Source organism: Adiantum capillus-veneris, chromosome 24 (genome assembly GCF_014529385.1).
Source record: "Adiantum capillus-veneris isolate H3 chromosome 24, ASM1452938v2, whole genome shotgun sequence".
Classification (NCBI taxonomy): domain Eukaryota; kingdom Viridiplantae; phylum Streptophyta; class Polypodiopsida; order Polypodiales; family Pteridaceae; genus Adiantum; species Adiantum capillus-veneris.
In genome coordinates this window covers 94,571,891-94,586,708 of record NC_140954.1, presented here as the reverse complement: position 1 = coordinate 94,586,708, position 14,818 = coordinate 94,571,891, and the positions used below count along the sequence as shown (strand labels likewise).

Below are 14,818 nucleotides of genomic sequence, written 5' to 3'. Positions count from 1 at the left end.
TGCAACAAAACGCACAAGGGGAGGATTGTTGGGGTGCGAGTTTTGTTACACCACAAGAACTCCCTCCATCTATGTAGAGTGCAATATAGATGCCATGTGTGTAGCATCATGTGATAGCCCATGTGTGGGCATGTGATGTCCCAAAAGATGATCATGCCTAGAGCCAACCAGAAGGTCAAGGGTCAAGAGGCATATTGCCCTTTCATGAAGAGTCAAGTGAGTGACCTTTGGATGAGTACAAGCACTAGGTGCTATGCCTATATAACAAGCTTTGTAATCATTTTCTCAAGTTGAATAATCAAGTGTGTGTCTACATTCTATTGTCTTGTGCATTGCTTTAATCGTTAACTCACATCATGAATGCCACATTGCTACTCACCATAACCCATCAACTTCGACATGCAAGGTAGTGTTTCCATCAATTCTCCGGCTCACATGCTCCAATTGAAATGATTCTCGGTGAGTGTTTGTAGGGAAAAATAAAATTCAGGAGAGATCATTGATATTGGGGTTATCAAAATATTAGCTAATGCCACAAAGGCTGAGAAAGGGCACCGCCCGTTTTGTGAATCTGCCCTTAGTTATAGTGACAAAGTATTCCAACACATAAAAGATAGCGAAAATTACCAAAATCCACCTAAATATGTGGAAAATCCCCAAGTACTCCCCAAAATTTTCCAAATGCATTTAAATATTACCAAAATTTCCAAAATATCCATGGTCAATCTTACAAACATGTATCGAGACATTATAATATACAACTCTTGTGAAGAAGATTGGGTCTCTTGCAATAGACACAAGATTATACTAGAACTAGGATTCAAGATGGTATTGTGGGATGATGTAGTTCATTGTTTTAAAAAGGCCCAATTCATATGGAGAGCAGCTCTCGCATGTCCCTTCTCAACTCAAGTGAGCTCTCGTGTGTCCCATCTCAACTCAAGTGAGGGGATCAACGACTCGGGCTACGTATGAATCTACGATTGGTGGGCGGCAGAGGAGTCGAGCCTATGATGTGCGCTACGCGAGCTGGGTGAGCTAATCATGTGAGCGCATAGCACTCGTTGAAATGGGAACGAGCAAAAACATTCATAAGTGGGATTTACAAGATACACCGATCCAATGGCCGAGATTCAAGCCACTGTTTGAAACGCGTTCTCATGCGTTGATCCTCCTCACTTGAGTTGGGCGTGTAAAATAGTGCTGGGGTCACTCCAGTCACGAATCACCGTCCTGTGTATCACAAGCTGCACCTCTACTGCTTTAATGGCGCACCCATTTTCTCATTCTACTTCCGGGCTTATACGTCCTAACCGGCTCGGTTCCTCTACACACAGCTATGGAACCCCTCCGCAGATTTGCTCCCATTTTCGTGACGCTGGTAGTCATGCAAAGCTTCCCAAGCGAGGCGGTGACAACTCGGTTCTACAACTTCAATGTAAGTCCCACATGTTCCTTTGTGTGTGTGTGTGTGTGTGTGTGTGTGAGAGAGAGAGAGAGAGAGAGAGAGAGAGAGAGAGAGAGAGAGAGAGAGAGAACTTCCAACCTAATTAAGAAATTTTTGCAGGTGGAACTGGCTAATGTAACCAAGCTTTGCCAGAAGAAGGCAATCGTGACTGTCAATGGTCTATACCCGGGGCCCACCGTCTATGCCCAGGAAGGCGACCGCGTCATTGTGAAGGTGACCAATTTGGTAGCGCACAATGTGAGTTTGCACTGGTAAGAGAGGTACATTTATATGGCAATCATTCAATTGTAGAAGCCATCAACAAAAATTTCTTGAAGCACATAAACCCTTTGGACTTTGCCTCAATTGGATATACACATGCATGCATTCAGTAACCTTATATTGAAGAATATAGATGCACATTCTACACATGTCGTTTGCAGGCATGGCGTGCGGCAAGTGTTGTCATGTTGGTTCGATGGCCCGGCCTATGTGACACAGTGCCCGATCCAGGCAGGCGAGAGCTTCACATACGAATTCACGCTACATGAGCAAAAAGGGACACTATGGTGGCATGCACATGTCCATTGGCTACGTGCAACTGTACATGGAGCCATGGTCATCTACCCCACCACTGGCACCCCGTATCCCTTTCCATTCCCGCATGCTGAGCATGTCATCATCCTTGGTATGCACACGGGCTCTTTTTAACAAATTGTACACTTTCAGGTCTTTATCTTAAAGTGGATCAAGCACACTATCTCTCATGGACGAACAAAATATAGTAGACGACATTTGAATGATTTTGCAGGAGAATTTTGGCTCAAGGATGCAGTTTCCATTGAAGCTTCTACAATGCGGTCAGGAGGGGGTCCTCCTAGTCCTGATGCTTTTGTTCTTAATGGACATCCTGGCTCTTCCTATCCTTGCTCTGCTCAAGGTATGTACAGGACTGATTTGATCTAGGATTTCCCAGCACATAAGGTGCCGCTTTTCACGAAATAAACATGGCAGTAGCATACCTGTGTGATGAATCATATTCACAGACAAAAAAAAAAAAATGATCTTTTGTGACCGGATATGACAGACATGTTTAGTGTAATGGATGTGATCCCGGGGCGAACATATCTGCTGCGACTTATCAATGCTGCTCTCAACAACGAGCACTTTTTCATATTAGCCAAGCACAAGCTTACAGTAGTGGAGGCCGACGGAGAGTACACACTTCCCTACACTACTGATGCGGTCGTAATCACACCAGGCCAGACGTTAAATGTACTGGTCACAGCCAACCAGCCCCCTGCTGACTACTTGATGGGTATGACAGCCTATGCATCCAATCCGAACATTCCTGTCCTTACCATACCTGCTCTTGCTCTTTGGCGATATGAGCAGATTATGCCAGAGCACATTGAAACTGGTGGTATCCTACTTCACAGGCCACTTTTTCCTCTCAACAATGACACTGCATTTGTCAGTAACTTCTCGCAAAATATCAGGAGCTTTCCTACCGTCTACAACCATGTGAAGGTGCCTCACAACATAGATCGCAATCTCTTCTTCACCATTGGGCTTAATGAGGAAACATGTGATACTGATCATGCTTCACAATGCAAGGGCCCCAATGGCGGCCGCTTCTCTGCCTCCATCAACAACATCACGTTTCAGCTGCCGCACACAGTTTCCTTGTTACAAGCATACCATTGCGGCACTAAAAAGGACTCAATCCCCATTTTCACAACCAACTTCCCTGACAAACCAGTGGAGAAGTTTGATTTTGTGAGTGCGGCGCCAAATGACCCACCAAATAATACGCAGTCCTTGGTGGGTACAAGAGTGAATGTGATTGAATTTGGGGCCAATGTACAGATTGTACTACAAAACACGGGGATAATCGGGTCGGAGAACCATCCCATTCATCTGCATGGATATAGTTTCTATGTGGTGGGAATGGGGGAAGGAGACTACAATCCCTTCACAGCAACACTGAATCTGCGTGACCCACCATTGCGGAACACAATCGGAGTGCCTGCAGGGGGATGGGCAGTCATTCGCTTCAAAGCAGATAATCCAGGTGTGCAGAAAGATGTTTATAACAAGATTGTATGAAGCAGCAAGCATCAACAGGCGAAAAGCTGATGTGGGTGTTTTTTGTGTGCAGGGGTGTGGTACCTTCATTGCCATTTGGAGATACACACAAGCTGGGGGCTGGCGATGGCATTCATAGTGGAGAATGGTGTTGGGTCTTTGCAGACATTGCCTCCACCGCCTGCTGATCTTCCACATTGTTGATCTTATGGGGAGAGTGCAACACAATCTTGTAGACTTGTAGTGCATGTTCAGAACTTTTTGGGATGTTAAAATATGCCTTAGAGAAGAAGGAAGAAAGCCTACAAATTTTGTTTGGCTATATTTTTAAGTTTGTAGAAGGGTCTTCTATTCAATGGCCTAATGTATCTCCTAATGGCTTCAAAAATTATATATTCACTACCTATATAGTGCAAGGACACACTTTGAAGAGAACTAAACGCGAAAGGGAAAATAAGCAAAAGAAAAACACATATGTATCAATGTGCACTCGACCATCTCTTTATATGGACACAAAAAGTCTTTTGACTTTTCATTTTCATGGGTCTTTTCATTTTTTTGAGATTGGGGAGACCTAATGGCTCTCGAACAAATAAAATCTACCCATTTCTCTTAAGAGGCTTTTCTTGGAAGTAATCCTTACACTTTTATACCATATAAAATGCGAAGAACACATAGAAGAGGAACAAGAAAAGGAGGGAATGGAGCATATGCATGCAAGACATCCCCTTTAATAAGTAAAGGGAAAAGAATACATACAAATGCCTCAAGGGCAAGGACAGAAGCCAACTGCTAAAATCTAGTGCCTTAATGTGAAAGGCTCTCAGCAATGTGACCATACCAAGTCATTAAAGAGTCTCTATTCAAAGAGATTTTTGTGGAAGCGAAGGAAACATCTCCTACATACAATATCCATGTTGACCACAACTTGCATGTAAGGGTGTCTGATGAAGCCATCCTCGTATGGTTGGTTGAACCATACTGGTACAAAAAATTGTTTTCGATCTCGTATGAATAGTGATATCACGCTTAGCCAAAATTTGGCAAGAAAAAGTCAACCTAATGAGGTGCATTAATGATTATTGAAATTCATAGTAGTTTCTAGAAGTGGTGCATCCCGAAGAAGAAGGTTCTTTGATTGTCCAATCCTTTTGTGTCAACTTGCATAGCCTTAGTCTTCCTATGCCTCGTCTAAACAGTGCCTATATATTGAAATTAAAGCTTTCCAACTCCATGTGGCTACATGAAACACAAGGGTGGAGGTACAACAAGCAACGGATGCACGCCAATACATGGCACAGAGACAATAAAAAACCACCATTTGAAAAAATTTAACATGAAAAGAGGTGCTCTTCTATTACATGGAAAACCCCTTGAGGATGGCCAAATGGTGTTGATCCATGAGGAGCAAGTACATAGTAAGGCGCAATGCCAAAAAAAAAAGAGCTCATAAGTTTGAGCCAAATGGGCAAATCCAAAAGATTGTAGGATCTCAAAAAGGCAAGGGAGATAAATCTATCCTGAATCTATTTAAAAGTGTTCGTGCCACCTACAACACCTCAATACTAAACACCACGGGGTATTGAATGAAGTATAGGCAATGGGGTCGATGACACAAAGTGAGGCATGTTTCTTGTTAAGCACGACCGTTGTTCTATTTTTCCAAGTTTACCTTTTTGTCTGAGTTTACTTTTCCCCTTGCCTTTCCTATCCAAGTTTACTTTATAGAGAAGTGAAGTGACTCGAAAAATAAGAAATGCCTTGTGGGCATTGGGCATGTGGTTAGAGTAGTGGGCTGCTAAGCAAGAGGTCTTGTGTTCGTATGTGGGGCACAAATGGGATAAGCCTATAGGCTGACCTTTTTTTCAATCGAGATTCGTAAAAACTGCAACGTGCTATCAATTCCATTGCCCCTGGGTCATTAAGACTCTGTGGTCTATAGTATCGTGGACCTACAAAGAAGAGGACTTGTGGCATCATTGGAAAGATAGACAACTTTGGCCTTTTGGGATGTAAAAGTGTAACCTCTTAGTGCACTCACTACTTTGGCTGGACATATGTAGTGACCTCATGCACGTTGTTCCTCACAAAGTGCTTATGCTTACTACGAAATACATGGAACTCCATTTTATTTTTCATATCTCATATCTCTTATATATGTGCTAAGGCTATGGTCATGCGAGGCTTAGTTTTTCGTAAGCCTCGACCATTTTTGACCATGGCAGGTACTGACCCTCAAAGGGTGATGAGCAACAGAGGGTAGAGAGAGAGAGAGAGAGAGCTAGACGGGTGCAGCAAGAGAGAGAACGCAAGAACTGACCAGCAACTTATCGGGTAAGTTTTCTAACTATGCCTTTTTTGGCATAGTTACATAACTAAACCTGTGAAGCACTGCGAAAAGCTGCCTGCATCAGAGCTGGTTGAGCGGCGTTACTAAAAACTAAGCCGCGCATGACCATAGCTAAGTGCATGGGGTTGACTTACCTTGAAGACAAGCGTGTCATGAAAGTGATGATGAGAAAGCAATAACTTAAACTTGGCATTAAAGTGCAAAATTGTGGCACCTTACCATCTCATGTATTCCTTATTCTACAGTCTCTATTTTTTAAAGTCTTGGACCTATCTCTCAACTTGCTTAAGTGCTCTTAATGGTTTCTGAATTTGCATGCAAAATCCCATTGCAAGTGAGCAACTACATCTTGCTCAATGCTTCTTCTCTACGGTGGCTAACCATCTTGGGGTTTCTAAATAATTTTGCAAACCACCTACCATCAACCAATTATAGATCAAACTAATAGCTATTAATCCTCTAGCACATGAAGGTTGTGAGAAGGTTATATAACAATAAATTTCACCAACAACATGTATAGTCCACATATCTGTTTCCTTAAAATAGCCAAGCTCATGGATTGGATCTCCAAAGATGCAAGCGTGGTCATAACAATATTAACGATACCAAGTGATAATCTATCATCTTGAGAAAGAGCCTAGCAATCTCAAACTTGGAGTTTCTATTGAAAAACACAATTATAATAGTAAAATCTGTAAAATGATTAACCTCGTAGACCTTGTGAACAAGTGCAGCCTCTTACCAGTCACCATTCATGTCTACTAGTATGTTAATGCCTTTACATATTCCACACCACTACTCAAAAGAAACCACGTTGTCATGCCGCAACACGTGCATAATGTGAAACTAAAATATATATCTCACTCTTAATGCTTTTGATAAATGGGACCAAATGCTATAATGTACACAGTGTGATATATTCAAAAAGAGATGCCACGGCTGTAATCGTGTACGTACCTTGCCAGGCAAGCAAGGCCTTGGACCCGGTACTGTTACGTGTTTTATCACATTAAAACATGCTTAATTTTCTTAATAAATGTACAAATTTCAAGTGTTTCAAAGTGGCACGCTCATTTTGCCTAAAAAGTTCAATGCAGTCGATTTTGGCCAAAAGTAGTAGGTTCCGTGTGTGGCCGTAAAAGATGTGTCCAAAGTGCTTGCTAAGTGAAAAAATGAGGTTCAACATGAAATTTGAGCCCAATGGATTTCCCCATAAATTAGGGATTTTTTATGCTTGTTTGGCATCTTACAAACAAAAAAGTTATCTTTGGGCTAAAAATGGCCATAAAATAGCCCGAAATTAGCATAAAATAGCTCAAAATGCCACACAACTATGGTGTCATCCTCGCTCAAGCTGAGATTGAGTTTATAGAGCTGAAAATGAACTCATTGGGACATCTAACAAAGGAGATAGATTAGTTCCAAGTCACGGTGCTAGCGAAGTCTTGTATTGTTTCCACCACATGTTCGAGGCTGTGAGGCCACCAATTACGGTTTACCCTCTTCAAAAAATCACTTGGGCTTCTCTGATGAAGTTCTAAAGCTTCCATGAAATGGTCACAACGAAGAATTGAAGCCTTAATTTAGGGTTTTTATCAAGGCAAAAGAGCACTACATCTGTGCAATCGAGAGCGAGGCTACAACAATCTTAATACACACAAGAGTTTTGAGTTGATCTTTGTTCTTTTTCAAAGTGAATCTTTTATGGGTAGAGTTTTTTTTCATTTTATGTGTGTCTTTTTCTTCGAATTGTTTGCGATTCGCTTGATTTTGCTTTGAACAGAGATGATACAAAGTTTTGAGCTAGTTGTGATTCCTAAGATCAAAGAGAATGTAAAAGAAATTAGAAATGAATATGGACAAACTTGGAAATCATTCAAATTAGACTTAAAGGAAGAATATTTCATGGAGGACTCTGAAAGGGTGACAAAGAGAACATTTTTAGAGTGGGCAGTTAGGCCAAAAGAGCGACTTTCACCTACTGAACTTCTAAAGGAATTTGAAAGGTGCTATGATCAATTGTCAAGGACTGAAAAGGCTACCCTAAACTCAGAGAAGACAGAGCTCTTTTTGCAGGCTACCATGAAAGAGATTCAAGAGAAGTTGGAATTACTATTTGAGGACAAAGATGATGAACATGGCCTAAAGACTGATCATTGGAATGAGATAAAAAATGTAGTATCACTGCTAGGATAGAAGAAGAGGGGCAATCATTGCATCAATATATAAGGCCAAGACTTCAAAATAGAGAAGGGTTTTTACATAGATGCATATGGTGTGACATGCAAGGAGGGATTGTGAAATCTCTAAGGATGCTTTGTTGAAGGATCTTGTTTTCTTTAAAGATGACAATATTCACTTAAGTGAAACGGGGAAGTCCCTAGGTACAAACTTTGGTAATGGAGGTATGAAGAAGCTAGTTGAGGACATGACTACTAGCCATGCCATCTCAATGGTTGAAGCAACCACCTATGGGTTGAATTTGGATCCTATTAGCCAAAAGGGAGTCAAGGTTCGAGAAAAAGTACCTAATGATATTGGAGACTTGTGGCCATGTGCAATATAACCTGCTATGAAGAGTAAAATGACTAAAGATGTTGTATGAAGCTGGAGATTTCATTTGGCTAGAAACAAGTTGGGATGACCCCATAGACTCTTTGTTAGTGCATGCCAATGAGACCATTGTTGAAGAGAAACACATGCGTGAGAATGGGGATGAAGGAACTTTTTTGAAGGGCCATAAGGAGTGGAGGTGGAAACAACACAGTGCCTCCTAGATCAAGTTCTCCACAACAGATGCCAGTCCCTGAAGTGCCTATGAAGGAATATACTAAATAAAAGAAGAAGGAAACAACCAAAGGTAAAGCAAAGAATCCAGTCCACAAGCTCCAATCCAATATAGAGGTAGTGACACATCTCAAAAAGGTTTTAGAAGAGAGGATTTTGAACGGTAAGGTTGAATTTACCTTGGGTGAGGTCCTTGGCATAGCAAAGTGGGAGTTCCATGAAGAAATCATCTTGACATTATCAAGAGAAAGTGGTAGTCTCTTACTGAAGCTATCTATGTATAGGGTGAAGGAGAGACTTTAAAATGCACCAAGAGTACAAGTCTATGGTGAGCAAGGTGATGAAACCATTGTTGGATGCTACAAGTATAGAGGAGGAGGAAAACAAGTTCGTCTCTTGGATGATAAAGATGAAGTCGAGACAACTCACAAGAGTTACTACTCTAAGAGTCATTGGGCAATAGCAACTATTGAGATCCTCGTAAAAGTGCGAGACGTAGAAGAGCCATACGTTGCATTAATAGATCATGGGTTAGAGATTAACCTCATGTCAAAGGGTATATATCAAAAAGACAAATGGCCAATTGATATAAATCATGGATGGATGATTTGTGCAACAAAAACTCATTAGGGCGGCTATATGGAGCTTGTTCCAATGTAAGGGTGATTGCAGGCAATGTGAAAGATGACCAAAATTTCTTTGTCCAGGAGATGTCTACATACCCTCTTATCCTTGGGCAACCATACATCACTGCTACTCGTATGGAAACAAAGGTGATGGCTAGGATAAGGAGCAAGGATGGGAAGCATGCATTTCAATTCCTTATTGTTTGTGTGGACTATGAGAGGAACCGTGACACTCTTAGAGAGAAACCCTTGCCAAAGACAAACAAAGTGTTCAAGGACTACAAGTATATGAGGGGTTCTGGCCATGTACCATTAGAAAGCAGGATTGCAGTGGTACAATAAGAAAAAAGTTCTCACGTGATGTATATGCAAAGGAGATGTTTTCTATAGGTTTTGTAGGATTAATAGAATATGGATCTATCTCTTGTACAAAGTGTGAGGACTTGAAGTGGGGTGAATGGCAACATGTAGGTTGTGTACAAAAAGGCTTAAGGAACAATGGTTTGCTAGAAGATGATGAATATATTGCGGGAGTGTTTGATAAATTTTCATTTGTGAATACCATGCAAGGCTTGAAGTCTTTAGTGGACTGCAAATTGCGTATTTGAAGGAACAAGTGGAGACTAAGTATAAGTCTGTGGCAAAGAAAGTGAAGACTATTGTTGTGACGCTCTGTGTCCACAAGGGGAAACTCAAACAAGACACAAGATTTTTGACTTTAACACCGCCCATGAAAATTTAATGGCATCTGCTATCACTTAGTCATAGGCTATTGAGGAAAAATGTCCTGATTATTGATGCTTTGATTGATTTGCATGCCAATGTTGCGGTTGGCAAAGTTTTGGTCAATATGTATGCTGATTATTGGTTAGCTTTGTGGCCATTGAAGAAGATTGTGGTGGTTGTCTATGCTCTGGTTGATCATGATTCATGCCAAATATAGTGCACTTTAGCGCATGCAAGGACATGTAAATTATGGGCATGTCAATGATGTGGTACTCGACAATGATAGGAAATGCTTTGATTAAAATGTAAGTGAAATGTTATGAGTGGCTTGATTGATATGTATATCAAATGTTGTGCTTGGAAATGATTTGGGAGGTAAGTATGTTGGCCGATTGGCGGTTATTGGAGAAAGATGTCGTGCTTAGCATTGCCTCGGTCATTATGTATGTTAAATGCGGTGCCTCCACAAATATAGTCACTTAAGTTGGCCGGGAATGTCGGCAAAACATGTTGTACTTATCAGTTATTTGGAATATATTTATGCCAAATGAGGCACTTCAAGGAGCACAATAAGTGCTTGAGGAGCTTTTTGATTGTGGGTATGCCCAATATGGCAGTGGAAGAGAAGCTTGAGTTGTTTCAATTTTCTGAAGGCATTGAAGACAAATGATGTATTTGGCAAGGAATCTTTGGCTCTTTTAACTTGATGTGAGGGGAAAGGAATTCTCCAAATGCTATCACTTGTGTTTGCAGCTTTCCGGCATGTGGTCTTCTGCAAGACCTTCGCATGGATGAGTGAACTCAAAATGAGATTAGAGGCTATTGGAGAAACATGTTGTGGAAGGCAATGCTTTGGTTGACATATAACCAAAAGGGGGTATGACCGCTCAAAATCCCAAGAGAAGAACACCCAATGAATAAACTAGGGTAGTGTGTGAATGAGGGAGGGGGAAATACACAAAGAAAAGACAAAAACAAGCATGGCGAGCAACGGGCAGTGAAGGAGGGTGATCAAAAGCTCGCATTGGACAATAGGGGGCTCAGGAGAAGTAGATCCTCTTTTGAAAAATCTTCAACAATACCAAGTGCTTCATTCGATACCACTCATGGCCGATTTGGTGATGATCCAAGGTCAAGATTGCCATATCATCAGCCCCTTTTTCTGCGCCACATCAATCATGGCACGGTGAGTGATGTGGGGGAAAAAGGGGGTGAGCATAACAAAAGGGAGGATGTATTGTGTGAAGAGGGGATACGAAGGAGCATGATACAAAGGGGGAGACAGGAAGTAGTACAAAGGAATCTCTCTCTCTCTCTCTCTCTCTCTCTCTCTCTCTCTCTCTCTCTCTCTCTCTCTCTCTCTCTCTCTCTCTCAAAATTGGTGAGTAGCCAAAATTGTTGCTATATTCTTGCGGAGCTGATGTATGGTCAAAATCCAGTGATGCCAATTGGAGATACAATTCCCACATGGAATTTACTACCTTGTCAAGAGGGACTTAGCACAGAAGGGCTCCTTGCCTTGCGAATAAGGCAACTATAGAGAAGACCTAGAGACATGGAGGCTATAAATGAACGATTGAAAAATGCAAGGTTGAATAACAAGGACTACTTTCACAAACGACACCGGATCAAGAGCAAAGCAATTGACAAAGGTGACTAGGTTTTAGTGTATGATAGTAGCTTTGATAACCAACACACACTCATGCATAAGTTCTCAAAAAGATAGTTTGGACCGTATGTTGTAAAGCATGTGCATGAAAATGCTACTTATAGCTTGTTTGAACTAGATCAGGCAGAAGTAAAGGTTCCCATTAGAGGAAAAAGGATCAAAGTGTTTAAGAGAAGAGAAGACAGTGATCCAGAAGATGTTGAGGAAGAGGAAGAGCAAAACACAGGTGAAAATTAAGGTGAAGATAAAGCTTTGGAACCTATCAATGAAGATGAAAGCATGGAAGATCTACATTGAATGTGCAAAAAATCAAATGTGGCACATACCAGAGGATGTGCAGGTTTAGAAGGGGTGGATGTCGTGATGTGGCACGTACATAATGGAAACAAATATTAGGAGTTTTATTTTCTGACTTTTTAGATGCATAAATATATTTATCATAATGCACATATTCATGTCCAAGTATATAGATAAGCTTTCCATTTTATCCTAATATTTATCTCAAAGGTAACATATTCTTACTTTACCATTAGAAACTATTGTGGAAAAAACATCAACAACTGCGCCTCTTTAACGAGGGAAAAAAGGCATTGGTGCTTTTTTCTACTCTTGCATTATCATATCACACTCTAGCTGGATCCTATAGCTAGTGTAATTTGCAATATATATTTTTTCTATGTATTTTTAAAATTTTCTCATATTTCTTTTTGATAGATACTAGGAAGGTATCGAATCCTAGTGGTATAATTTGATAGATACTAGGAGGGTATGGAATCCTAGTGGTACACTAGCTTACTAGGAAGGTATCGAATCCTAGTGGTACACTAGCTTACATAATTTTCAAAGTTGCACCTATTTTAATCCATGGAAGGATGCTTACAAAACTTTGTTAAGGAGCAATGTCATGCTTTCATATTGCATGAGGTGTCCATTGGAATCAAATGGAATTCTAAGCTAAGGGGACCACAAGTAGGCTTTTGTTGCCAAAAAGATATTCGATTTTGATTATTTTTTTACACATAGTTCCCATCCAAATTGGAAAAGGATATAAAATGGGAGTCGTAGGCCATGAGCTGAATTTTTTGCCTCTATTTTTATTTTTTTATTTGAAACAATGATTGAGGATATATGCTCAAAATGGTAGACCCCAATCTGCCCACATCATGCAGGGACATAGCATTTCAAACTTTGCAAGATCCTGGTCACACTGGCTCCTCTCGTTCTTCTGTAGCCCTTGGTGTTGGGGTATAAAGCCCAATGTGGTCACCCAGGTAAGTGGGCGGGCCGCCAGGTATGTACACATGTTCTTTTGTAAAAACCTAATAAGAACTCACTATGCTCTACACATTACAGTGGAGCGAGTTCACCATATCGTCGTGCTCTTCTTCTCGCACTCTCTCTCGCGTCGCACTTCCGCTCGTACTCCTTCAACTGGTATCAGAGCTCAGATCGAGGCTCGAGGCAGCACTGCAGGAGGCTAGAGTCACCAGCTCAGATTGGAGTGAAATTCGACAAGCGAAGACACGGCCCCAAATCCTGTGGGACAGCTTGAAGGACTTGGTGTTCTCAGAATTTCATTCTGAGGTCATTTCGGCCACCGTTCGGCTTCGACAAAGGTCTGCGTAGGCCATTTTCGACTACATGGTCTCGATGGGTGCAGATCCGACTCTGCAAATTTGGGGTTTTCGGCCTACGACTGCAGGTGCTGAGGATATCGACACTCCCAGAGTGTTGATTTGTGGCTGTCTACACATCGAAGGATGGCTCACAGTTCTTGGAGGCGTGTCACATACGACACGGGCGCATCTACACACAGACTGTAGGCGACATCCACTAGTTCATCAGGTAGCTTGTGTTTGCTGCTTGATATTCCAGATTTCATCCTGACATTGCAGGTACTTCCACATGGGATGTATTGTCAGAGATGATGTATGTCTGTTGAGGGTTTGCTGGCTGTGAGTCACGCAGCAAACAACCGCCGCAGCGGTTACAGCATACAGTGGGAAATTTGTGGATGTATGACTTTGTGGGAAGTCTATGTACTGTCAGATTTACTGCAGCCTTTGTTGAGGGTCGAGTGAGGTTTTATTGAGCTGGGGGATTCTCGAATGTTGAGATCCTTTCGGTGATACAGGTCTTGGAGCGATCCCTTGAGCACCCTTAGATAGGCAGCTAGGATGTATTGACTGTGAGTTAGACAGTTGGGATTGCATCTTTGCTTTACTGCCATTGAGGCATTGTCGCAGTCTATGCTTACAGGACAATGACAGGACAGTCAGAGACAGTACAGGTGCAGGACAGGTTTACCCACAGCTTACAGTGTCAGAGAGACAGTGTTTTTTGAGCTGTTTTTTGGTCTGTTTTTGAGTACACCAGAGCCATTTTACAAAGGAGACTCTGCCAAAATTTATGCAGAATCTGAAGCTTTCTTGGTTCATTTGACAGGTTGATATTGGTTCAGAGGTCAGTTTACAGGGGAAACTCTGCCGAATTTTTCCCAGGAAAGTAAACCATTGTGAAGCGTAGCTATGGCTGGATCACATGACACTGCTCTTTACAATATCAAGAAGGTGGATGGAACCAATTTCCCATTGCGGAAGCAGCAGATTTGGCACGTGTTGGTACAAAAGAAGCAGATAAAACCTATAAAGCTCAAGGGGATAAAACCAGAAGATATGGACGAAGATGAATGGAGCGAAATGGATGAATTGGCACTTTCTACCATTATCCTGACTTTGGCAGAAAGCGTTTACTTCAATGTAGCAGACGAGATGTCGGCTTATCAAGCATGGTTAAAGCTGAGTGATCTTTATGAGAAGCAGAGTGCAGTTTCACAGGTATACTGGCTTAAAAAGCTTGTTGACTTGAAGATGAAAGAAGGGACACCTATGTTCAATCATCTGAATGAATTCAACACAATCTATAGTCAGTTGTCAGCTCAAGGTGTCAAGTTTGATGAACCTGTTAGAGCTATGTTCCTGTTGATCACATTGCCGGAAAGTTGGGACACTTTTTGCATAGCTTTGAGTAATTCTGCACCTCCAGATGGTTTGAACATAGCAGGTGTAGAAGGAAGTCTGCTTACTGAAGAAACCAATAGAAAGACAATGGACAAAGGCAAAGGA

The 14,818-nt window shown here is 41.5% G+C and overlaps 1 protein-coding gene across 1 annotated transcript; it reads left to right on the top strand.

The window, feature by feature from the left end:
- The first annotated feature begins 1,208 nt into the window (after positions 1–1,208).
- Positions 1,209–4,151, top strand: LOC147426804 (laccase-6-like). Its single transcript, XM_086498089.1, has 6 exons — positions 1,209–1,438; positions 1,568–1,719; positions 1,891–2,135; positions 2,259–2,387; positions 2,535–3,521; positions 3,609–4,151. Exons 1-6 carry the CDS (start codon positions 1,340–1,342, stop codon positions 3,737–3,739), a joined length of 1,743 nt encoding a protein of 580 aa, XP_086354215.1. The 5' UTR covers positions 1,209–1,339; the 3' UTR covers positions 3,740–4,151.
- The last annotated feature ends 10,667 nt before the right edge of the window (positions 4,152–14,818 follow it).

What these genes read in the sequence shown, in the direction of transcription:
- LOC147426804 (XM_086498089.1), top strand. Translation starts at nt 1,340, where the DNA reads ATGGAACCCCTCCGCAGATTTGCTCCCATTTTCGTGACGCTGGTAGTC. An exon ending in CTCGGTTCTACAACTTCAAT is followed by an intron (nt 1,439 to 1,567) that starts GTAAGTCCCACA and finishes AAATTTTTGCAG; the next exon opens with GTGGAACTGGCTAATGTAAC. An exon ending in CTTCAAAGCAGATAATCCAG is followed by an intron (nt 3,522 to 3,608) that starts GTGTGCAGAAAG and finishes TTTTGTGTGCAG; the next exon opens with GGGTGTGGTACCTTCATTGC.